The sequence below is a fragment of the Muscardinus avellanarius genome, assembly GCF_963383645.1.
Source record: "Muscardinus avellanarius genome assembly, chromosome: 3".
Lineage (NCBI taxonomy): Eukaryota > Metazoa > Chordata > Mammalia > Rodentia > Gliridae > Muscardinus > Muscardinus avellanarius.
Genome location: NC_137788.1, coordinates 158660256 through 158685867, shown reverse-complemented (window position 1 = coordinate 158685867; position 25612 = coordinate 158660256). Strand labels below are relative to the sequence as shown.

Sequence of the window (25612 nt, the reverse complement as noted above, 5' to 3'; positions counted from 1 at the left end):
TAATCAGAAGCCTTTCCAGGTTGACCCTGAAATAAATGGATATTGCCTGAAGTTCTTTAAAGAAAGTAAAAAAAAAAAAAAAAAAAAAAAAAAAAGGAGAAAGAGGTTTTGATCAATGAACCTCCCTTAGGCCCAGAAAATAAGTGAAGGCCCTTTAAGGTTGGTTGGTGTGATACCAAACAAGACGGCACTTGAAATATTCCTGCTTCTCAAAACCACTGCCCATCATTCTCCTCCTCTTGTTCATCATCGAGATAGAGGAGGGCAACTTTCTTTTCATCCGAAATCACCGACCTCTGTTCTACCGCTCTCTGCAGCTGCACCGCATGATCCAACCCCGCCTGCCCCAGGCCCTGCTCTCCCCGGGCCTGGTGTCCAGCCCTGGCAGAGGCCTGAAAGCTCACGCCAGCTGCCTGGTCATCCCCACTGCCAGGACCTGTCCAGGCACCGCGGTCGGGCACGCTGTGAGCATCCACATCCATCCCCGCCTCCCGTGTCCAGCTGGGGATGGCCTTGGCGTTACTCACGTCCATCTGAAAGGTAAAGGAAGTTTCTTTGGGCCCCAGCGCTCGGCTGATGTCTAACTTGCCCTGCTCAGAGGAGGCCACCGAACCAGTGAGCGCAAATGTTTTGGTCAAGGGTCCGCGGATGACCAGGTGTTTGGAGGTTTCGGTCTCTGAGGGACCTAGCTGAATGTGCCTGAAGGATCTGCTAACGCCCGATGTCGCTTCAGCCCCGGACGTGTCCCCTGCGCTCCCCTCCTGAGCAGCCTCGGAAACGGACCCGTGGAATGTACTCTTTTCGGTCATGAGGATTTTTCTACCCACAGTGTAACTTCGAGTGGCCTGGGTCCTGGCTGCCGAGCCCTCTGCCTGGACCATGCCTTCTGAGTCACTGGGCTCCACACGTCGGGGAACTACCTGCTCGGTGGTTTGCTGCCCCTGAGGCCCGCCCTCGCTGTGCCTGCCGGGAGACTCCTCGGTGAGCACAGAGCCCGCTTCGGCACCCCACTGCACCTGGTCTGAGAGGGGAACTATGAACTGGATCGGCTCCCTCAGCTCTTCGTTAGGGCCCACCCGGAGGTGCCTTACAGAAGTCTGGGTGCCCCCCTGCTCTTTGGTTGCAAAACTGTCATCAAAACTTGCTGCCCCAGAAACGGGACCCTGAAAATCAATCTCCTTCTCAGCATAAAACCGCTTGGAGCTAAACGAGCCGAGCTTCCCTGACCTGCCGGCCTCTGCGGATGGCTCTGCCAGGCCGGGCTCTTCGGTGTCCCCCGCTCCCTGCCACTCAGGGACGGGGCCTCGAAAGACGACTTCTCTGGGCAGCTGGCTCTGATCAGGAGCCCAGGTTAAGCGCCTTACTGAGTGGCTGGTCTCTGCAGAGCTGACTGCCTGGCTGAGGTCGCCACTTACCTGCACCCCCTCCGCGGGGGGTCCTCCATAGGACACCTGCTCAGTCCTCCAGACGGCAGTGGGACCCAGTTTAATGTGCCTTACGTCCTCCAGCACGTGAGACTGCACGAAGCCGCGGGGGCTGCTGACCTCCACGGTGGCTGACACCGGGCCCTGGGCCGTGGGTTGCTCCGTGCTGGGAGAGGACCAGCTGGTATCATCCCCGTCCCCAGACGCGCTGTACAGTTCCCTGGTGGCCCAGCGCTTAAAGAGGCCGCCACTGGCTGGTGCCTCCGCTTCCTCCTCCCTGTCTGGGCTCCCTGGGGCTCGGCCGTGTCTCCTGGTCAAGCTCTCTCTCACCACTGACTCCACGGCCTTCTCTATCTCTCCGGCTTCGTCTCTGCTCAGCTCCTCCAGGTCTAACTGGTCGGCGTCCACCGTTTGGGAGAGGTTGACCTCAGCGACCAAGGTCACAGCCCCGCCGCCGGAGGTCTTCACCTTCTTCACGTCAACCGACAGGCTGCCCGGCTCGCCCTGGCCCTCGCTGGTCAGCGCGGACAGCTCCTCCTTCATGCGCTCGGGAAGGGTCTCTTCCAGCTGCCCGATAACCTCGGCCAGCTGGTGCCGGGGCTCCTTGGAGAAGCCGCCCCTCATGGAGCTGTGGAATTCATGGGGTATTTTGATTTCCTTTTCAATGACCGTGGGCTCCGTGTGAAATTCGCCACTCGCTTCCTCCTTCCAGTGAGCAGAACCCGTGTCCCCTCCCAGGGACGTTACTGGGACCTCCAGGGCCTGCACGTCCTCCACCCCCACCGCGTCACCCCTCTTCTTCCTCCTCCAAGTGCCCTGCACAATTTCATCTTGCCAGGAGTATTTGATGGTGGATTCTTCCTCAATATGGATCTGCCCGTACACCGAGCCTTCCTCCCCGTCCCCGTCCCGCCCCGCGGGGTACTCATCCGGGGTCGACACAAAGTAACTCTGCTCTCCCTCCGAGTCACCTGCCTCCATCACTTCCTCCACATGAGCCATCCTGTCCCGGGGCTGCATGGTCCCCTGATGCTGAGGAGCTGGGAACATGGCCCGGCGGTCCCTGTCATCTTCCTCTTCCTCCACGAGCCCCCTGGAGGCCGGGGACAGGTCATCAGCTTCCTCCACTTCAAAGGGCGTGGAGAACTCCTCCGCCCCGCCACCGCTCACGTAGCTCAGGGGCTCCTCCATGATCTCCACGTTGACCACCCTGGCCCTCCCCTCTCTGCCGGTCAGACTCAAATCGATGGCGTCACCTATCACCCGCTCCGCCGACTTTCCCTTCAGCCCCACTTCCTTGGTACCCTTGCTCAGGAGGTAATCCAGGCTGGCTTCATCGGAAACATCGATGTCTTCCGTCAGCTTAGACTCCACCACTATTTCTGTCTTTGTTTTCCTGGCGCCAGGAAGCTCTTTCCTGTCCACGTAGGTGACTTTGGTGTCTGGGAAAGAATTCGGGGACACGTCCTCCTCTGACTGGGTAAACTGCTTCAGGATACTGGTGACGATGTTTTCTGCTATGGTTTCTGTGGTGGAATTGCCTTGCAGGGAGCTGGCGGTGTCGCTGGTACCCAGCTTGAACTTTATCTCTTTGGTTACGGCCTCTCTGCACCTCCCGTCACCAGCATCTTGCAGACCTCTCTGCGACACCTCCGGTCCGCCATGCTGGGAAGCTTCGAGACCAATCGGTATCTCCTTTTCACTCACAATTTTCTCCTTCGCCGATTCCTTCCCCCGGGCCTGTTCCTTCAGTTGCTGGCTTTCTCTCTTTCTGGCCTCTTTATCCAACTTCGTCAATTCCTCCCATCTTAAGTTTCTTTCCTCTGAAGCCTTCTCTTTAGAATCGAACATTTTCTCTTCTGTCTTGACTTTGCTGGCTCCTGGTCGAATTCTTTCTTGTTCCCTACTGGCTTTTACTTCTACCTTCTTTCCCAAAATGACAGTCCTCTCATCCGCCCGTGAGCTCTCCGAAGCACCTGCCCCCGTGTTGTCCCAGCGTTCTCGGTACGACTCCCGGGCAGCTGTGGACTCTCCAGCTAGGTAAGTGGGGGCACCCCTCGCATCTTCGAGTCTGGGTCTCCCAGGGAATGTTTTCACTTGAACGTCAGTCTTTCTTACAGGACCCTGGGTTGGAGAGAGAGTTCGGAAACTGGTTTGACTGTTGATGGTTTTCTCATAAGCGTTTTCTTGCCGGGTCGTGGCCGAGGTCAGGAACCCTCTTCTGGCAGCACTTCCAATGGAGGAGACTGTGTGAGACCCATGATATCCAGACCCATTGGAATACAGGGCGGAGCTGTGCTTTAAACCTGCCAGAGGCACCTTCTGCTTTGGAAACAGGTTTCTTTCGTTTTTCCTCTGTACTATGGAGTCAGTATATCCATAGGATGTGTTTCTGAATTCTGTAGGAATTGAACAAACAGTACAATAAGACGACAGGCATCGTTCCCTTTTTTCATCATAAAAGTATCACGGCGGGTCAAATCCCTTTTATCATAATAATGACTGTCTCCACAGGAAGGTCTGTATTAATAAAATGTTTTCAGTTCCCCCAGTTTTGTTTGGTCATTTAAAAAACCCAGTCACAGCCGGGCGTGGTGGCGCACGCTTGTAATCCCCGCACTTGGGAGGCGGAGACAGGAGGATCGCGCAGGTTTGAAGCCAGCCGCGCTGGCTTAAGAGACCCTGTTTCCAAATATATATAAAAAAAATAGATCTGGGAGTGTAGCCCAGAGGTAGAAGGGTTCCATCCCAGTACCACCAAAAAAAAAAAAAAAAAAAAAAAAAAAAAAAAAAACAACCCTATCACAGTAAAATAGACCACAGTAAATACTTCAGCCTGACACTCTTTTCCAGTGGCTGATTTTATTTTAAAACATTCTCTCATCCTAACAGAAGTTATTCTACCAGCTGGAGCATGGGCTACAGAAGCCAGAAGTGCTCGTTTCGCAGCTGAAATCTCACAATATTATATTTCAGAGTCCCTCATTTCTACCCTGTGGAGGTAAGTTTATTTTATTTATTTCAGCAGAAAGGAGCTCCATAATTACAAAGTGTATAATTACTGAACACCCAAGAGCTCGCCACCCATCCACTTCACGTTCTCTTGTTTTTTATTATTTTCCATGTTGGGCCAACAGGTCCTGGAGACCTGAACTCTTGTAAGCTTCCTGGTTTCTTCTACTCTTGTGCTAGGTTTGTAACCTTCTTGTTTGAAAAGGTGCCCAGGCAGGAAGCAGGGCAGCTGCCAGTGCTGCCATCTACTCTAACACCGTCATCCCAGAGTTGGGAGACTTCTGGCCTTGCTCTGGACCGGCCACAGAGAGCGCCACCCTTTGGGCACTCCACCAGAGCGGCTGAAACATGGCCAGAAGCACCTTCCCACCCCACATGCCCCCTGTGTCTGCCCACGCTTCATCTGGATGAGTGGGACAGAGACCTCTTCCCCCTTGGTCTCCCTCATGCCTGCCAATGCCACAGGCCTCCTTCATACACACCCTAAGATACAGAAGAAAGACCAAGCCGGGACAGTTTCCACGAAGATGCCTACAGATGTCAGATGTTCACTGACACCAGGCGGGCTGACTAATGGTCAGTGATTCTGAACCCGGCGACCTGTGAAGTGCCTGAGAGGAATGATGAAGACTGGAAGTAGCGGAATAAGGCATATAGCTGGCGCCTCAGCTGGCGGATCCCACATGCATATTTATTTATTTATTTATTTATTTATTTATATTTTTATTTTTATTTTTTGGTGGTACTAGGGTTCCTGGAAGCCCTTCTACCTCCAGGCTACACTCCCAGACCTATTTTTACATTTTTATTCGGAAACAGGGTCTCCTAAGCCAGCGCGTGGCTGGCTTCGAACCTGTGCGATCCTCCTGTCTCTGCCTCCCAAGCGCGGGGATTACAAGAGTGCACCATCACGCCCGGCCATGCATTTTTTTAAAATGCAACTGTCCTGAACATGTGTGGACTATTTTCTTGTCACTATTCCCCAAACAGTGCAGTCTAATACCTATTTACATAGAATTTGCATTGTGTTAGGGATTCCGAGTCATCTAAAGAAAGATGACTAAGCCAGGTGTGGTGACACACACCTGTAAAGCCAGTACTTGGGAGGCTAAGAGAGGAGGATCACAGGTTCAAGGCCAGCCTCAGCAGCCTTAGTGAGGCTCTCTGCAAGTTAATGAGACCCTGTTCCAAAATATAAAAAATAAAATAAGGCTGGGGGGCATACCTCAGGGGTAGAATGCCCCTGGGTTCAATCCCCAGTACCCCCCACACAATAAGTAAGTAAGTAAATAAATAAATAAATGGCTGGAGGTGTAGCTCAGAGGTAGAATGCCTCTAGGTTCAGTCCTGAATAGCACACAAAAAAAGATGATTAAAAGTGTACAGGAGGATGTACATAGGTTAAACAAAATATTCTACCACTGTATAAAAAGGGCTTGAGTGTCCACAGATCATCCAAGGGGTAGGGGTGTGTCCTGGAACCTATCTCCCCCGGATACCAGTGATGACTATATATTGACATACCATATATATATAATTTGTCATTGCGGAGTCAGAACGCCTGTAAGATTCTTGAAGATTCTAGGTGGTGTAGAATCTCTTTAAGATTCTATTTGAAAGCTATCCTACAGCTTCTTGGGGTCCTTCAAATGAACACTAAATTCTCTCACGTGGGTTCTGTGGCTGTAGGAGAGATGGTCCTGTCCTAAGGCAGAGGCGGTCCTCAGGGTACCCAGACACATCCTCTGAGCTGCCACCCCCAGAAGGTGGCAGAAACGGTGGGATCATTCCCAGCGCCGCCCAGTGGGGCAGCAGACTAGTAGGGTGCTGACTATCTGCCGTCCAAGTGGTATCTCCCCAAGCCGGTCAACCACCACTGTCTGGTTTGGAAAGGGGAAACGTGCTCCTTCCAAGGGCGCGGCGAACGTATCCACGTCCATGTCCTCCTCACGCTCCACTCCGCTCGATTCTCCATCAGCCCCTCTGCTCCTCACTGCATCAACTGGGAAGCACCTCACACATGAGCGGATGAACAGACGACCTCAAAAGGCACTTGCCGGCACATCCTCATTTCCATTATCACTTAAGTTATGTCCCAACCAAAACTAAAATCTATTTGGCACTTGGAAGAGAGATGAACCATAGCTCAGCCCCGTCCTTCTATAAATAAGTGGACAGCTCAGACAGACACAGCCCAAAACTTAGAAGTTAGTAATCGGCTTTTCTTCTATTTACCTGGTGGTATATTTTCAACGTGCTCTGTCCAAATCAGTATCTCCGGATTGCTTTCTCCTTCCAACAAGGCCCTGGAAGAATAATTTTTAGAAATCATCCATTAAAGCCGGGCATGGAGGTGCACACTTATAATCCCAGTACTTGGGAGGCTGAGACAGGAGAATCGCAAGTTCACAGCCAGCCTCAGCTACTTAGTGAGACCCTGCTTCAAAATAAAGAATAAAAACTAGGGCTAGGGGTGTAGCTCAGAGGTAGAATGCCCCTGGATTCAATCCCCAAGTTCCGCAAATAAATAAATAAATAAATAAATAAATAAATAAATAAATAATCATTCATTAAGAAATTAGAAAAGCTGGGTGTGGTGGCCGGCACCTACAGTCCCGACAACTCTAGCTGGGAACCTGAGCTGGGAGGATGGCTGGAGCCCAGGAGTTCAAGGCCAGACTGGGCACCACAGGGAGACCCTGTGGATAAGAAAAGAGAAGGAAGAGAAAAGAAGAAAAGAGAGAAGAGCCTCTTGGGAAAGCCACTGGCAGCATTTGACCGATGACGCCGTCACAGTAGCAAGTGTTTTAGGACTGGTACCTGGAGACGTGGCCGAGGCGGGGGCTGCACTGTGGGGTGAGCTTCCCAGACCTAAGCCACAGGATGCTCACTGCCACAGGTCCCGCCCCACCCCGCCCCGCGATGGCGCCTCGGCAGCAACCCGCTGACGGAAGAGGAGGAGCAGCCAGAGCTTCCCAAGTACCGGAGAACCAAGACTTCTAGACAGACGCCCCCTGGGCAAGCAGGAGGAGCGCGCACAGGAGGAGCTGGAGATGTTGGCACAGGCGGGGGGCTCAGGCTCTGGCTTCCCTGGCACCAGGGAGGGCCCTGGCAGCACATCCCCTGGGCTGCAGCCCCCCCCCACAAGTGCAGGCCCCTGGGGTCTTCCTGGAGCTATGGTGGGGGTTGGGGGGCAGGGAGGCTGAGAAGGAAGGGGGGCGCAGAGTGACAGTTTATAAATGAGGTGGTGGCTGGACTCTGCCTGTGGTTTTCAACCCGAGTTCCACAGGGGCATCTTAGGTGAAAACAGAGGAGAAAGTAGAAGGCAGCCAGGTCTAAAAAGAGAAGGAAGAAGTGGGACCACCCACCCACATTCACCATCCCCTGGGGCTCACTTCACCCAGAGTGGGATCCTGTTGTCTCTTTCAATACAACTAGCTGATTTCTTTGGCTGTGCCTAGCTCCCAAACTCTAAAATCACGGAGTCTTCTGCAAGTTGTTAATCACATCCAACCTCAGACCCCAGCATCGAGGCAAGAGTGAGCCCTGTGGACCCACTGTGCTGAGGGGGGGGGGCTCCCCAGGGCCCCACCCGGAGGCTGATGGCCACAGGCTCAGCGGTTGTTTGGTTGCTAGGGAAACAAGTGAAGTCACCAACCCCAGTTCCCAGAAATACACGGTAGATGGCAAAGGGCAGTGGGAGCCACGGCCCACGTGGAAATGCTGAAGTCATAGCAGAGTCAGGCTGGAAAACAGGGGGAGCCCAGAGCCGTCAACCACAGGGATCCCCATGAATGTGAGAAACCCAAAAGTGGCTGAAACACAGCAAAAGAGGCAGGAGGGACTGCACCAGGAGTTCCCCGGGTGGGTCTGCCACGGACTCCAGGCCCGGAGCGCACACGCAGGGAGACACCAGAAGGCCGGGGCTCCACGCTCGCTCAGCACGGAAGCCAGGAAACAGGACACCAGCCCATTAGCCCACACCCTCATGACCAAGCACTTTAGGTTCCAGGAACACAAACAGCATCCCTGGCCGGGAAAATGCCGAGGTCCGTATAAAGAACCGTTCAGGGTGAAAGCCAGGCTCCGAGGGTCTGGCACCCTGGAGGCATGGTGCAGAAGGGGTGGGTCTGATGGCTAAGGGGGCCTGCGCAGAGCCTGGGAAATGGCCGTGATCCAGTTCCGACCCTGCCGGGGGCCCGAAGGTGCCTGGGAGCTCGGCAGAAGACATTAAAGGCAGCCCAGGGGAGCCGGGACAGGTCCCCTTGTGTGTGGGGGGCATCTTTCCCCTGCCCCTCACAGACACCACTTCCGTTCTTTGGGGTACCAGAGCATCCCCAAGCCTTCCCCTGGTTCAGAGCGGGTGGCACAGGAGAGAGGCGATGTGCGGTCTGGGACAGGGGAGACACATCAGGCTTGTCTCTCACCCCCGCCCCCCTGGCCTTGGCCCACGCCATGCGCCCAGCACGGCTGGCCCTTGCCTGTCCACTCACTCCTGTGTCCTGGCGCCCACCTTGCAGGGCCTGACCAGCACCTTAGCCCTGCAGGAGGGAAGCTGGGGCTCAGGGCTGACATCTTGGCCAAAGGTCACAGCCTACCGGGGGAAAAATGAGCTGCAGACACAGATGGCCTGCGCTCCCCACACTTGTCTGCGCAGGCCACCTGCGAGCCCAGGACAGTGGCACTGTGTACAAACTGCAGAAAGCACAAATACTCAGATGGATCCTCCAGGCCATCACCATGGAAATAATTCAAACTCTTGGTGATTTCATCCCAAATTGTTTTTTTTTTCTTTCTTTCTTTTTCTTTTATTTTCCTTTTCCTTTCTTTCTTTCTTTCTTTCTTTCTTTTTCTTTCTTTCTTTCTTTTTTTTTTTGTGTGTGTGTGTGTGTGTGTGTGTGTGTGTGTGTGTGTGTGTGTTGTGGTCCTGGGGATTGAACCCAGGGGCACCTCTGAGCTACATCCCCAGACTGATTTTATTTTTATTTTGAAACAGGTTCCCACTACATTAATGAGAGTCTCACTACTTGCAGAGGCTGTCCTTAAACCTGTGATTCTCTAGTCACAGACTCCCAAGTACTGGGATTAGAGGCATGCACCAGGCCTGGCTCAGGGCTCTCTTTTAAGAGTTCCTTATCTGTGTCCCTATGGATGGCTGGGGGGCACAAGTCACCTTCTCTTTCCCGAGAATTATGGCTGAGTGGAGCCCCAATGGCAGGCACAGAATCCCGCCCCCTGTCAACACAGCCCCGGGACTCAGCAAAGACAGACACAACCCCATGAGGAGACTTCCCCCTATGCCCTCCAAGGAACCGATTAAAGAACAACTTTCAGAAAAGCAGAGCGTGCATTCTCCACACAGCTCCCCCTCAGACCTGGTTATTTTGAGCACAGTGGAAGAAAACCACCTCGGGCCATGGATACTGGGAAATGCCAACCCCCTGAATCACGGACTATTAGTGAGCGTTTCACAGAGCTCTGAAGATTGGCAGTCCTTGGAGCAGGAAAAGACGCCAACGCTCAGGAAAACCCCAGTCTCTGGCCTCATTAAGGAGTCCAGCAGAAACCCACGGCGCAGGAGGGAGCTGTAATGTGGCTCTGGCCGGCCTCCAGGCCCTAATGGGCCACCCGGTGTCCTGACTGCTCGATGGCAGGGCTGTCTGCCTGGGGTAGATGATCCTCATGGAATTTCAGGGCATATCTGCTGCTGTTCAACACTGTGGGCACAAGGCTGGCACACAGTATACCGCCCATAAACGAGGACAGGAATGAAGGGCGGGGACAGGCAAAGATATTTCCAGAAGCAACATGTGTATGGAGCCCGATGGTCCTGGGGCCTGTGGATCCTCGTGGTACCTACTAAGCACAGGTGTGGGGCTGAAGGCGAAGGCGGAGATTGTGGGTGCTCGGAGCTGGAGAAGGGGTCCGGGAACTGCCTTCCTCAGCCTCCTCCATGCGCAGAAGGAGAGGGGGACTCCGCAGATGGTACAGAGCTGCTGGGTAATGCCAGGACAGACCTGTGGCAGGTCAGCCACTGGGAAAATAACAGGAGAGAAGGGAAATGGGGGCCTGACTATGCAAGGGTCAGAAGAAACTCTGCCTGGCTTTATGTGAAGGATAATGAGAGGCAATGGTGGGAGCCATGTCTGGGCATTCCTCCCGGGGTCGTGATTAAGTGAGAGCCATACTAGAGACTGGAAAAAATCAGAAGAGCAACAGAAAGATGAAGGTACTCATAAAACAGAGAGAAGATGGGCAGGGAGTGGGTCATGGAGTGAGCGCCGAGGAGGGACACCGGGACTCAAGCCCCGGGCTGGTTCCTAGTGCCATGGCCCTGGGCGGGGTGTTGATACCCACTGTGACTCTGTTTGTCATTTACGAAGTGGGGAGAACTCACAGGTTGGTGGTGCTAATTAAGCAAGAGGAAAGTTCTTAGATGGATGTAGAATGTCTCCGGAAGAGCTCAGGTAGTCATGGTCAGCGTTGATGCAATCAAGTCACGAGGGCCGTAATCTCATCAGAGCATCAATCCACTGTAGTGGATTTACTGGGTGATCACCGAGGCTGGTGAGTGTGACTAGGGCAGGTGGGTCCCTGCGGGTGCAGCCCTGGGGACGGTGCTTTTGTCTTCAAACCGCCTTGCTGGCGTGCTCTTGATTCTAGCCTGCAGGATGTGACAGCAGAGCCTACTCTTCCTCTTTCTGCTTCCTGAAATGTCCTGAGCTCCACAGACCCAGCCTGACACACACTGAGCTGTGGAATCTCCCAAAAGCTATGGCCAAATAAACCTTCTCCGAGTTGTGTGGTGGTCGGGTTTGGAGGGATACCACGGTGAGGGTGATGCCTGAGACCGGCAGGCACTGAATGTCATTGGTCACGCCATTTCTTCCTTCTAGAACCTCAGAGGAAAGTGTTTTTCATCAACTAACGTGACTCAAGAGGGGATGGGATTTTGGATCATTTAAATTTATGGTTAACTGACTGTTAATTCATCTATTTAGCTGGCACTGAATATAATAGTTGAGCCGCCCAATTAAAACTACAAGATTTTACTCTTTCCAAATATTTCACTTAACTTTCAGCATGAATGTATTCTTATGTCTTCCAAAAAAGTAGGATTTTTTTGGTGGGGGGAGTATTAGGGATTCACATATTTGAGGTTAGAGCTCTACCACGGAGCCACACCCCAGCCCTTTTTATTTTACTTTGATACAGGGTCTTGCTAGGTTGACCAGGCTGGCCTCAACCTTGCAGTCCTTCTGCCTCAGCCTTCCGGGTAGCTGGCATTACAAGTGTGTGCCACCATGCACAGATTAAAAGAAAGTGGGGTTTAACAAAGAAGAAGGAAGAGGAGGAAGAGGAGAAAAAGAAGAGGAAGAAGATGAGGAGGAGGAAGAGGAGAAAGAGGAGGAGGAAAAAATGTACTTCTCTAAGACTTTGAGAACTGCCTAGAAAATGTTCTCCTTTGAACACATGTGAAAAGGTACAGGTGGCCTAAAAATAATAGAGCAACCAGTAATATCATTAGAATGGTAGAATTCTGAGCATGGGGAGTTAACTGTGTTGTTCATTAGCAGTCTAAGTCTAGACTAGAGACCAAACTGTACTGTTCTCAGTTAAACCACGCCATACCTGCCTATAGAGATCAGAGAGAGGAAACAAAGCTTCACCCCACCTCCTGCCCGCCTGCAGACACACAGAGAACATTTTTATATTATTATTTCTAAATTAACATTTTAAAAGGACCTTTGCCTTTAAGACTGCAAGTAGTACACATCTGCACATTATAGTTTCATAACTGGCCAAGCAAGACTTCTTTTGAGATTTTTCTTTGGGGAAATAATTTGGGCCTTGCCTTCCTTTTTTCGGGTAAAATTTACAACAATCCTAATATCCTTCAATGCCACCCCTCCCAAAAAACAAAGCCTCTTTTTGAATTCTGACCATGACTGCATTGCCTGTCTTCCAGACCAAATCCAATATGGGCCTCCTCCCCGCTCCACAGCTTCCGGTCTTGAAAGTGTAGTTTCCATGCTGTCTTTTTATTTTTTTTTTTTTCCTGAGTTTGTTCCTGCATTGAGTGTTTCAATCTTAACTATCTCCTTTTTCTACCATGTTCTCTAACAGTTATTGCTGATGACAGGTTTGTAATTGCTGCTGTAATTTTGGGGATACGCTGTTTGTTTTCTAAGTGTGCTTCTCCCAGTCCTCCATCTAGAGCAGCTGGTCCAGCTCTCCCGTATTGGCCGTGAGCTGGGACACCGCAGGGTTGGATACGGTCACAGTTTTTGCCATCTGTGGACTATCAACCAATTCTTCGTAAACTCCTGCTTACAGGGAGTGCTCCGTGATACTAGTCCAGCCTGAATCACCGAGCAGTCAGCAACACTTTTCACACCCAGTGGACACCCAGTCCCTCGGGGTCCTCGCTGACTCGCCACACCAGCCAGGGACGCACATCCCCACTCCCCAGCTCCAACTACTAAAGGGAAGGGCAAGCGCTCCTTGCTCCCACCCGTAGACCCCTCCACCTCCGCATCTGTGCCCTGGGCCTCCTGCACCTGCCCCCCAGGGGTGGTCCAGGACCACCTGGCCTGCACGGAAGCCCACCTCAGCAGCCTGGCATTCAATCCCCTGCAGCAGCCTCCTTCCCAGACCTCTGCTCACTCTCCTCATCCAAGCCAGCCTGGAGCCGCTTCCTGATCCCTTTCTGCTGGTCCCCACTTCCCCCACTACCTTCCAAGCCCAGCTCTAATCCCACATCCCTTCTCCAAACCATATTTATCAGCCCTTTCTAGTCGGCGTCCAACCAGCTCCAGTTTCCAGTGCACTGGAGTTCTCTGACACATACTGCGCCCCTCTGCCCCCATGTCTGTTCAAGTCGCCCCCCATTCTTCAAGATTCTGCAGGGTCTCCCCTCCCTCCAGAAGCCTGCCTGCACTCTCCAGGAACCTGAACTTGCTTCCCACCAGGCAGAAGGCTGTCTCTGTCCAGACCCTCACCTCCACTGACGTTCCTTCCTGAACACCAATGCCACACCACTCAGACCTTTGGGTCCCGAGGCCGGCACTGTACACTGCGTGCTGCCTGTCTCTGGAGCGGCCTGAAGGCACAGATCTCACCTCCAAAGACACAGCCTCACGGGTATGGCTTCTGCCCAACCACTGCCACAGTCCCCAAATCTGAGCTGCCCGGGGATACCCAGAGCCCCGGTACTGCCACAAATGCCCCACTAGCTCAGTCCTCAGAGTCCCCCTCAGGCTGCTCCTCCTGCCTGGGAAGCTCCTCCCATGTGGGTTACCTTCGCACAGGAAACATCCTAACTCCAGGAAGCCCTCCTCGTATGCCGCCTGGACCTCCCACTGCACCCAGAACATCACCATCCTAGACCCGAGGACAGGGACCGAGTCTTCACCATCCTCTGCCCACAGCATCCCAGGATGTCCAACACCTTTCTAACTCCATAGTGAGCAGGGTGGGGAGGTGCTCAAATCTCAGCCTCTACTTACCAGCCCGTGATGCTGGTGATGACGATGATGCTGATGATGATTTATTTGTGTGTGTGCTAAGGACTAAGCCCAAGGGCACTCTACCTCCAAGCTATACCTCCCAGTCCTATTTTATTTTTTTTGTTTAGTGAAAACTAAATAACAAGATTTCACTAAGTTGCTGAGGCTGACTTTGAACTTATGATCCTCCTATCTAAGCCTCCCAAGTACTGGGATTTCAAGCATGCATCTCCACGCCCAGGTCCACGTGATCCTTTAAGTAACAGCCTCCTGGAACTTGGCTCTTACCACTTGCAAGACAGCCCTCTTCAGTAAATCTACAAACACTGGAGAAGCTGTTTTCAAGCCCTGAGGATGGGGCAGGTGCTGGATGAAAGGCAGCTTTGGTCACCTATGTGTTGACAACAGGTACTTGGATGCTTCATGAGTAGGATGGTGAGGATGCAGGGACCGACCGGCAGACAGCCATGGGATGGAGAGACTGCAGTAACGAGTTCACAGGGGATCCAGACAACCCTCAAAATCCAGGGGCACTTGCAATTCTTTCAGCTTTGCTCATGTTTGAATTTCTCATAATAATATGTTGGGAAGAATTACAGAGATCGTTCATTTTGACAATCTGCAAATTAAGCATTCCAGGAATGAGTTGTGTCGCTCAGTTAGGGTGTCGAGAGCTTTGAATTCCATCCAATCCAGGCCCCTACCAGGTGGCTCCACAGGATTCTGCCCTCAGGCAGGTGCAGCGTGGACCTGCTGGGATGGACACATGTGCCGAAAGCAAGGACCGATACGCAGGACGCAGAGTGATGTTTCCCATGCTCCTACATCAGTCCATCCCTGGTCTCCTCCTCCAAGTTGCTATGGGACAGGCTTAGCACTTTGTGATGCCCCCGGGGCACACAGATCCCTGGGGATCTTATTATAAAGTCCACTTGGATCAAGTGGAATGGGTGGGCCACATAATCTGCACTTCTCACAAGCTTACGGAATCTCAGCCTGCTGGGCACACACCGCCTTTCAGGAGTGAGACCCTGGGCCAGTGGTTCTCTATGTTGTCAACACTGACAATCACCCAGAGGAGGCTTAAAACCAACAGCTGGTATGGCACCACCCACATCAATCTAATCAGAACATCTCAGGCGGGGCCTGGGGATCGGTGGCTTCTAGGGTGTCCAGAGGATTTCCAGCCCACACACCTGCCTTGCACCTGGGCACCTCTCCTCTAATCCTCTTGGATCCTGGTACAGTCAATGCTTGCACTCCAGGTAAAATCTCATGATCGCAGAGCAGGTGGATGAGCGTCCCCAGCTCCACACAACGCTGGTGACAGAAAGACAGGAGCAAGCACAGCCCCACGGGTGTGCAACACGGGTGGCAACAGCAGTGACGGTACTGTCTTCTGTCACCTGAAGGTCTCATTCTTACCATCACAAGCCAGGTGGGGCGCCTGTATCTTCTCTGGCCACAAACAGGCCAACAGAGTTCAGGGAAAACCTCCACTATTGGACTCTTCGAAGTATGCTTGGCTTTCATTTTATTATCTTATGTTTACTTTATTAAATTATGTATTCTCTTATAAATTGCAAGTCTATATTTGGAAGTCATATATGTGCAATTCTATTATCTTCTGATTGATGTTTCTTCCTGGAACTGGGAAGGTTCCAGGAAGGGCTTAATATCTGGCCTGGGAGAACTCAAACATCCTTGAGAGCTGGCCTGGGTCAGCAATTAACCAGCAACAAAATGGACCGTCAGCTTTTAGGAGCCCCGGCCCTTTCTCTTCAGTCAGAGGGTTCCCAGGAAGAAGATGGTCATCCAGGAAGTTTTGGGGTGAAATGGCCACTAAAGGTAAAAATCTTAGGCAAATCAGCAGGAAGCCTTACCATCAGCCCCAGCACCGGCCACCATCAGCCCCTCTTCCCTGTGAGGCTGGGTCTGTCCTGCTGCGTCAGTAAGGCAGGGGTGGGAGGAAGGTCAGCTTTCTCAAAAACAGTGTGTGTGAAGGTCCATCGAGATCCAGTGGGGCAGGGCGTAGTGGCTTGTAATCCCAGTACTTGGGAGGTTGAGACAGGAGGGTCGCTGGTTCACAGCCAGCCTCAGCTACTTAGTGAGGCCTTCAGCAACATAGTGAGACCTTGTTTCAAAACAAAATGTAAGGCTGGGGGTGTAGGTCAGAGGTAGAAAGACCCTGGGTTTCATCCCCAGTACTGGAAAAAAATCCAGTGTGCATCTCAGTGAAACAGCAAGGGTCACTGGACAGAAAGTACACTAAAATAAATATGAACTTCCATATCTGTCCCCAGGATTTGAGCAAAAATTTGATGCTAAAAATAGAACCGTATCAAGGATATGAAGGGCTTCCTTCAGGACACTCCTTAGTAATAAAAATATATAGGCTCTTGGTTTATACAAATAAAGACGTTATATTCAACTGCCTATGTATCTCTGGCACCCATGGAGGCACTGGAGGCAGGGAGGCCTATAAGCATTCTAGCCACGGAGGCTGGTCATCCTCGGGGCAGGGCCAAGCTCCGGCAGAGCTCCCTGCTTCCCCTGTACAAACCCGGACAGCAGCAAGAGGTGAAATCAGCTGCCCACCCCCGGAAAGCACTGGTGGCGCGCACAGCCCTAGGAGATGGTCAAGTCGGTCCCCAGCTGGGCTGGGCAAACGCCAGTGCCAGCATGAGCAATAAAAGGGTTTTATTTACTGCTGACAGTGAGCAAGTGAGGCTCCCGTTGATGCCCTTGAAAACAGCCGAGCAGGTGGGGCTGGGGCTGCAAACACCTGACCAGAAGGCAGAGAGCAGCCCACCTGCGCACCAGGAACCAGGGAGGCAAGGCTCAAAATCCCAGAGAAGCAAAGCACAAAACCAGAGTCTCCCGGTCCAGTCCAGAGAGCCACTACTGAAAGGACAGTGAAAACAAATCTCACTGCCTCTGTAGGGGAGAGTCCCTTGCATCGGGCATTACCTAACACGGGCACAGAAGCCAGCCTCTTGGGCCTGCCTGGCATCTGCTCTAGAACAGCCTCAGCCCACGTGACCTTGGAGACGCCGACTCCACCCAGCTCTGCAGAGAGCCAGAGAGCCAAGCCCAGGGGCCTTGCTACAATTGTCAGGGATGAGACTCCATCCTTCATCTGGGGCACAAGGCTGAGCAGCGGTGAGTGCCAAGCTGCTCAGGACTCAGCCTGCCACCGGCTGGGAAGAGCCAGAAAGAGAGGGGACCCAGGGACAGATTACTGTTGACCCCCCCAGTACCTGAAACTCGGGACTTCTTTTGAATCAAGCCAGTTCCAGAGGGTTTTTGACACCCATAACTGAAAATCCCCGACGCCTGCTTTCTTTGCCCCACACCACGCCTGTTTTGAAGTATTCCCTATTAGCAAAGTTCAGATCATCGTATGCGGCATGTGCGTGGACATCCAGCCAATTTTATTCTGTAATTAATTCTTCACGAGATTTCCCAGGATGGTGCCTCCTGCCTCTGAGCCCCGAGCCTGGGCCCCTCTATAGAACTCACAGCTCAGCTCTCAGGAGGAGAGTCAAGGCTTGGCCTCAAGACCACTCCACAATTCAGCCATGTTCCATAAAGACCTCACCCTCAAGCTGCCTTCTCAGGCTGGGGCCGGGGCTGCCTGCTCCGCCTTCCTAGGTGGGAAGGAGGGCTGGGATGAAGGCCAGGCTTCCGCAAGTCCTTCCAACAATGTTGACAGTAAATTCGGAATCAGGCTGCGGTGCAGACTACAGCCACAGGCCGGCCTGGTACCCTGTCTTTTAAGGCGTATCAAAGCAACCCAGGCCAATCTTCTATTTTCAAGCAAATAAATAAATAAATCACGATTGTAGATTGCAGAGGTCACCCTCGGGAGGGTGCTGACGTCCGTGCTGACGTCTCTAACCACAGTCCCTTTTTATACTCTCCAGATTTACATCATCTGTTAAGGATCCTCCGTAGCAGCATGGGCATCCCTCTACCCTCCTGCCTGCGCAGCTGTCTAAGCTCATCCCCATCTGTAACTGATTCGTGCTCACCGCGGTCCTGCTAACGAAGCGGGCATCGTGCCCACTCCACTCAGCTTGGCGAGGAAGGCACAGGCCTGGGTGAGGCTTGACTGACCTGTAGTTGCAGGCCTTTCTCTGCCACCTGGGAAAGGGTGTGTGGCATCCTTCTCAGGGAGCATCTGGGGGCAGGACCGGCTGCAAAGCACGTAGCAGCAGGTCTGGCCTACAGCAGCGGCTCTGTGATGGGGGCTCTTGTCGTCATTCCTACACCTGGGAACCCGGGTCACTTCAAGTCCTTTCACCTTAAGTTGCTGAGCTCCGGGGCCCTCTGTAAAGTGCTCATTTAGCACCAAAGCTGCCAGGAAGTAAGGATGCATGACGACCTGGGAGCCAAAGGGTATCCGCTGAGGACCACCAGCCTTCTAGGACCCCCAAGCCCCGCTCCCAGCCCCTCTGGGCACTTTGAGACCTTTCCATCAGGGCTGGTTGCAAGACAACATCTTGATAAAACAAAGTCAGCTGCCCAAGAGTCCAAGAGTCCATGTTAATCTCATGGCATAGATGGAGTTTTTCAAGGCCAAACCCAGGCCGGTCGTAGGAGGGGGGACATCAGAGCCCAGGGATTTAAAGCCACACACAGGCAACGGGCAGGTGGACTAAGCCCTCCTGGGTACAAATCCTAGCCCTCTGCTTTCTAGCTCTGCAGCTTCTCCAAACTAAGCCTGTGCCTCTGTAAACACAGCGTCTAGCAACTAAGCTCCAGCAGGCTGACGTGTGCAAAGCTCTCAAACAGTGTCCAGGGCACAGAAACTAGACAAAGGGGCAGAGCGTGGCTACAGCTGTCTCTTAGGGACCCCTGCTCGGTGGCCCGAGCAAACCCTTGTCTTCCTGCTTCTCTAGACCCCGGGCTGCCCGCTGCTCATCACAGAGACAGAGATGCCTCAAAGGCTGCAGTCAGTCTGTGCCTCTGGTTCCATCAACACAGACCCCGGAGACGGCAGCCTTACCTGTAGGTCGCCACCTCCAGGCTGAGGCCCGTCTTCACCTGCAGGAGATCCTGATAGTCCCGCAGCCGGTCAGCCATGGCCAGGGTGAGAGCCGCCTTCTCTTCCTCCAGACAGTCGATCACCCTCTAAAGAGAACAGAAGGGCCTTCAGAGCCAAGAACTGGAGTTTCAGAGGTCAAGCTGAAGGTGTCAGCAGTTCAGGGCTTAAAAAGAAATGAAAACCCTCCCGGGTTATTAAATGGCTGGTCATTTGCAAGGATGGTTTCTAATATTGTCTCTCTTCCATACAGAATTTCTTTTCTCGTTGCAAATGGAAGATTTGGAGACACTGGCTTCTATGTTTGAAATCTGGTAAGAATATAAGCTAAGGAGTTTGTTCAAATCATCTCTATAGTCCAGACACCAGGCCACGTAGAAGAGCCAAGATATGCCAGCAGTCAACTAACACTAGAAAACGAACCTAGACATCAGGGGGTTTACAATATGGAAAACAGAGGCCACTCAGATTTGAACTGAAATTTCCCCCAAAGTCATGATCCTACCAACAACAATCAGAGAAACGGATGTAGAGTTATTTCATATAAGAAGCTACTTTTAAATCATCAGGAGGATTGCAGGTTTGAGGACAGCCTCAGGAAGGAACTGAGACTCTCATCAACCTAGTGAGACCTTATTTCAAAAAATAAAAATAAGCCAGGCGCAGTGGTACACGCTTGTAATCCTAGTACATGGAAGGCTGAGACAGGAGGATGGCAGGTTCACAGCCAGCCTCAGCTACTTAGTGAGGCTGTGCGCAACTTAGTGAGACCCCATTTCAAAATAAACTATAAAAAATAGGGCTGGGGGTATATCTTGGAGGCAGAATGCCCCTGGGTTCAATCCCTAGTACCAAAAAATAAATTAAAATAATCAAGAGAGGAATATATTATGGGCACAAAGTTAGACCAGGATATAAATCTTTTTGTGTCGTACTTACACAGCTAGTTAATAAAATCTCTTTTGGTGCCTGTTCCAAGTGTCCCCAGCCTGCTTAGTTACCTCCATTGGGCCCATCTCTCCCTGGCGAGGAGAATCTGCTACTCTCTGCACCCCTCCTCCCGGCCGGTGTCCCCCTCCCCCGTCAATAGCACCCACTTGGTGAGTGGACTTCAGATAAAATGATCGAGATGGCTCAAAACATGCCATTTTAGGTGGGCAATAGCTTTTCATTAATACATGCAATGGCTTTATTTGCTCATAGTTATGTATTTTCTTCCTAGTTGTTAGCTGGTCACTCTGGAGAACAGTTACTCAAGCAAATATTTAAACACTGAAATGAGTCTATATACTTAGAACCTCAGGAAAGGGAGAAGTAGTGGTATATTTTAACACAATTGACTAAACTAAGGCAACACCGTAAGTATTCATCTTTGCAGGATTCAAAGACTGCTCGTTGCCGCTGGAATTCATTGCTGTTAGAATTCAGTCACCATACACACCTGGGACCGCAACCCATGTGTAACGTCTATGAAACCAGTAAATGAATTTAACTAAGATCTCACGCCGGATTTATAATTTTTTAAAAATGCTTATCAGCACATAAGTAGTTCTCCTTTCTATAGGTTTCACTTCTAAGCCAATGATCATGCTAGATTCTCTTCATATATAAAGGATACTAAAAACAAAAGCAAAACACACTTAGCTTTTCCCAGGGTGGGTCTATATAATATATACTATATATATACAGACCCCAAAGCTCGCGTGACAGGCAGATAGAGCAACCCCTCCAAACAGTCTTGGTGTACATGACAGAGTTGCTCAATACAACTATACATTCTATGGCTAAGTCTCAGAGCTAAAACCCTACATTTCCCTGTCTTAGAGGGAATATAAATTCAGGTACACAGTTATAAAATGTGCTATAAATGTGTGTGTGTGTGTGTGTGTGTGAGAGTGAGTGTGTGTGCCCAATTCCTTTTTACTCTAGGAAACTTGACCTAAGCATTAAAACTTGGGAACTTGAAGCCATTTATTCTTTACAAATGAAGTTTAAGTGTTGTTAAACTACTTAGGAAAAAAAATATCAAACTTGTGGACTCAACTCTCAAGATTTCCCACCCAAGCCAAAGGCGTCGCCACAAAGATGTCTCCCCACACACAGGGAAATAGCTCTCCACCCCACAAAACACAAAGAGAACCCAACTGTGCGTCTGAGAAGCTAGGTCTAGTTCCAGCTACATTTCCACGTGACTCAACTCTTCCTAAACCATCAAAGGAGAATGCGTGCACCGTGGGAGCCGGCAGATAGGGCTGGATGCAAGACTCCTGGCTTCCAACCATCTCCAAAGAAATCGTAACTAATCCCGTGGTCTAAAGAAAGCCTCAGACTCGAGCCCTGCTTTGCCAGAGCTTTTCGCGCTGTGGGCCAGGCCGGGAGCACTGGAGCGCCAAACACTGGATGTTAATCCCAACCCAAGCAGAAGCCAATCCACCTCAACGTCGCCAAGACTTGGCAGCGAGGTCCCTTTCTTTAGCCGTAGAGAACGTTAGTATCAAAACTAATGGTAACCTCACTCCGACACGTGTTAATAATAACAGTAAGCATGAATTTGATGGATTATAGCTTCTGTTCAGAGAGCACCCTAAACTCCAGATTCCTAATTCAAGATGGACACTTCAGAGTCATCTCTGTAACAGGCTTCTCTTGGATGGGATGGGAGAAGAGAGGAAATGTGGCCCAGTGATGGGGTGCTCAGGCACCAGAGCCTGAGTGGAGTCGTTTTAGCTACGTGTGCCTCTGTTTTGTCATCCATAAAATAGGGCTAATTTAGTAGCCACCTCCTTAGGTCCCTGTGAGGACCGAGTGCCTCAGTGTGACGGCTTGGGACCTGTGGTAGCTGACACACAAGAGGCTCACTGATCAAGGCTAACTGGTAGGAATACAGACATTTATTAAGAGAAATTAGCTGAGCTAGTTTTGTTTGTTTTGCAGTTCTGGGGATGGAACCCAGGGGCATTCTACCCCCAAGCTACACTCCCAACCCTGTGTTTTTATTCTTTACTTTGAAACAGGGTCTCACTAAGTTGCAGAGGGCCTCACTAAGTAGCTGAGGTTGTCTGTGAACCACAATCCTTTCTCAAGCCTCCTAAATGCTAGAATTACAAGCGTGCGCCACCATGCCCAGCTTTGAGCTAGTTTCTAGGATATTTTCAGTCCCTCCCAGAGTGAGCTTTAATAAAAATCTAAAAAAAGTAGAAGCCTGATATTAAGTTATCAATATTTACTCTTAGTGTAATTCTGAGCATTTTTGTTGGTGTTTAACTTATATTTTTTAATGTGATTTGTTTTGTTTTGTTTTTGGGTGGTATTGGGGTTCCTGGAAGCCCTTCTACCTCTGAGCTACACTCCCAGACCTATTTTATACTTTTTTTTTGGAAACAGCATCTCTTAAGTCAGCGAGGCTGGCTTTGATCCCTGCGATCCTCCTGTCTCTGCCTCCCAAGCGCGGGGATCACAAGCGTGTGCCACCACGCCTGGCTTTTTAATGTGATTTTAAAATCCAGTCCTTTTAAGCTAACTGGAGAACAACTCGGGATGTGGATAAGGTAGTAATTGGTCATATTTGGTAAAATGAAACCTCCACAAATTGCAACTAAATAAAAACCCTAGGTTCTTATTAACATTTTCTTTGTTCTTTACTTTTTTTTTTTTTTTTTTTTTGGTGTTACTGGGGATCCTGGAAGCCCTTCTACCTCCGGGCTACACTCCCAGACCCATTTTATACTTTTTATTTGGAAACAGGGTCTCTTAAGCCAGCGAGGCTGGCTTTGAACCTGCGCGATCCTCCTGTCTCCGCCAAGCGCGGGGATTACAAGTCGTGCGTCACCACGCCTGGCTCTTTGCTCTTTACTTTTAGAGGAAAGAAACAAATTCCAAGGAGACAGAGGTATCACTGGGCAGGAATTCAAAGGTGGGGTCCTGTTCTGGGGTAGGTGTGACCCTCAGAGAGGCAGGCACTTGGGTGGGGGTCCTGATGGGGTGGGAGGTCCTGATGGGATGGGGGTCCTGATGGGGTGGGGGGTCCTGATGGGGTGGGGGTCCTGATGGGGTGGGGGGTCCTGATGGAGTGGGGGTCCTGATGGGGTGGGGGGTCCTGATGGGGTGGGGGTCCTGATGGGGTGGGGGGTCCTGATGGGATGGGGGTCCTGATGGGGTGGGGGGGTCCTGATGGGGTGGGGGTCCTGATGGGGCGGAGGGCTGGATGCTGTCCAACTGCCATTCCCCGTCCATCTCTCCTCATCGGGGGACTCTTGTTTTTGTTTGACTGGGCTCAGATTTGGGTTCTGTTGAAGATTTCATTAGGGGCCAAGAGTTCCCCTGCTGCTAAAAGAACACCGAAACCAAAGCTTCCAGGTTCAAACTGAGCCCAGTGAGCTCTAAAGAGAGGGGAAAACAAAACCTGCCACCCCAGAGGTGAAATTCCAAACACCTGGGTCCTGTGTTACTTCTCCGATTCTCCTTCTAGTCTCAAGCACTTTGAATGCTGAAACTCTAGCAGAGTGCGGGGCATCCGGAGATAATAAGACACCTGCTATTTGTGGACGTCTGTCCCAACACCTCAGCCATCCCATACCACGAACCTCCTGTTGCCTTCGCTTCTCATTTCAAAAAGAGCACAAAGTCCCAGGATCGTGAACCTTTAGCTCACAGCTGCAAACTGTTAGCTTAAAATCTTTCTAAAATCGTGCTTATGTTATTTCAGGCTGCTTTCCTGAGCTTGGCTAATAGTAGGATTTGGGACTATTTCCAGTTCTGGCTGAGGCTGGGCAGGGGGTACAGCCCCAACCGGACTGGGTGTACAGACAATAAATCAGCCGCAGGTGTCACCCTGCAGTGTCAGAGGGTGAGGGCTTTGCTTCTTTGAAAGAGCAACTATTTATATTAATCTGCACTGTAATAACATCCCGCCACAGGGACCTGCTTTCCCGCAGCTTTTACACTACCCAGAGAGCTGATGTCAGAGCGTTCTGTGAGCAAAACAGCCCTCGCCTTTACATAATATGGTTGCCGCTCCTCCCAGGACAAACGAGGCGGCCACAGCCAGCTGCCTCCAGCTGGAAAATCATTCTGGCGAAATTAAAAAAAAAAAAGTTTTGGAAACGAATTTACGATTGGGCACCCTCCAGGTAAGAACTTGCCTGGAAACCTGTCAACACACTGACCTACCCGGGTGGAAATGTGCTGTGGTTTCTGGGAGTCAGAGAGGTTTCTTGGTTGGCTTTTGGGTTTAAGTGTACTAGGTCCACAAAGCACAGCAAACTGAAAGAAAAACCTAAAGCCAAGAAGGTCACCTGTCAGGTACGTGCCCACGCACGTCGAGATCTAAATTTGAGTTCGGTGGCGCCTGACTGTAACCCCAACTTCTCTGAAGGCGACGGCAAGAGGATCGCAAGTTCCAGGCCAGCCTGAGCCACTCAGCGAGACTTTGCCTCAAGATCAAAGCAATAAAAACAAGGCTGGGGGGTGTAGTTCAGTGGCACAGAGCTTGACCAGCAGGTGGGAGGCTCTGGCTCAATCCTCGGTATTACTAAAACAAACAAAAGCGAATGTTGACCAGATGACGGGGTCTGGGCTATGTTCTGAGACCTGTACAGGGCACTAGCCGGCTGCGCTCTACCTCCAGATCTGGCAGGGTACCCGGGCGCTGAAGCCCAGACGCACCCACGAGCGCAGCTCTCAGTGCCCGGGTCTCCAGGTCACTTGAGCACCCTCTGGGCTGGCCCTACTGGTCCCTGGCACCGCGAGGAAGCTGGCTGCAGATTCCGGGAATCCTGCGTGGGGTGGCCGCCCGGGGGCTACTGGGCGAGGGCGCGGGGCGGGGCACGGACCTGGCGCTCCTCCGCCTGCAGCCCGCACTCCTCGCGCATCCGCAGCAGCTGGTCCTCCAGCTGCGCGCGCATCTGCTCCATCTCCAGCGCCTCCCGCTGCAGCGCCTCGGCCTCCAGGGCGCACCGCCGCGCCTCCTCCTCCGCCTGGCGCCGGCTCTCCTGGCCGCGCCGCAGGGCCTCCTCCAGCTCGCGCACCTCGTCCTGGTACAGCTGCGCGCTCTCCCGCCACGCCTCGGCCACCATCACGGCGAGGCTGTCGTGCACCTCCCGCAGGCGCGGCGGGGGCGCGGCGCGGGCCGGGCGGCGGGGCGCGGGCCGGGCGGCGGCGGCGCGCAGCTCCCGCAGCTCGCGCTCGTGGGCGGCGTCGAGGCCGCGGCGCTCGGCTTGCAGCTGGCCCAGCAGCGCCTCCAGGGCGGCGTGCGCGCCCAGCGCCTCCCGCAGCTCCCGCTGCTGCGCGCCCAGCTCGGCGTCCAGGCGGCCGCGGGCGGCGCTGGCCTCCGCGCCCAGCCGCTGCAGCTCCCGCAGCTCGCGCCGCAGCGCATCGCGCTCGCCCTCGGCCAGCGCCGTGGCCCAGCTCAGCTCGTCCAGCTGCTGCCGCAAGACGCACGCCTCCTGGGCGAGGCGCGCCTGCCCCGGGCCCTGCCGCCCGCGCCGGCCGCGCAGCTCCTCCTCCAGCTGCAGGTTCTCGCGCTCCAGCTCCCGCACCCGGCACACGTAGTCGTAGAGCCGGGCGTTGAGCTCCTGCAGCTCGGCCTTCTCGGACCCCGCCTGCAGCCTCCAGGACAGCAT

The 25612-nt window shown here is 52.3% G+C and overlaps 1 protein-coding gene across 2 annotated transcripts; it reads right to left on the bottom strand.

The window, feature by feature from the left end:
- Positions 1-209: 209 nt before the first annotated feature.
- SYNM (synemin) lies at positions 210-25612 on the bottom strand (the record flags this gene model as incomplete). 2 transcript variants are annotated; one of them, XM_080692183.1, is made up of 5 exons in its annotated part: positions 210-533; positions 1416-3823; positions 6672-6742; positions 18957-19081; positions 24824-25612. In XM_080692183.1, 5 exons carry the CDS (start codon positions 25610-25612, stop codon positions 210-212), a joined length of 3717 nt encoding a protein of 1238 aa, XP_080548309.1. The 2 variants fall into 2 exon arrangements, with proteins under 2 accessions (XP_080548309.1, XP_080548308.1); XM_080692182.1 differs by having other exon boundaries at positions 210-3823.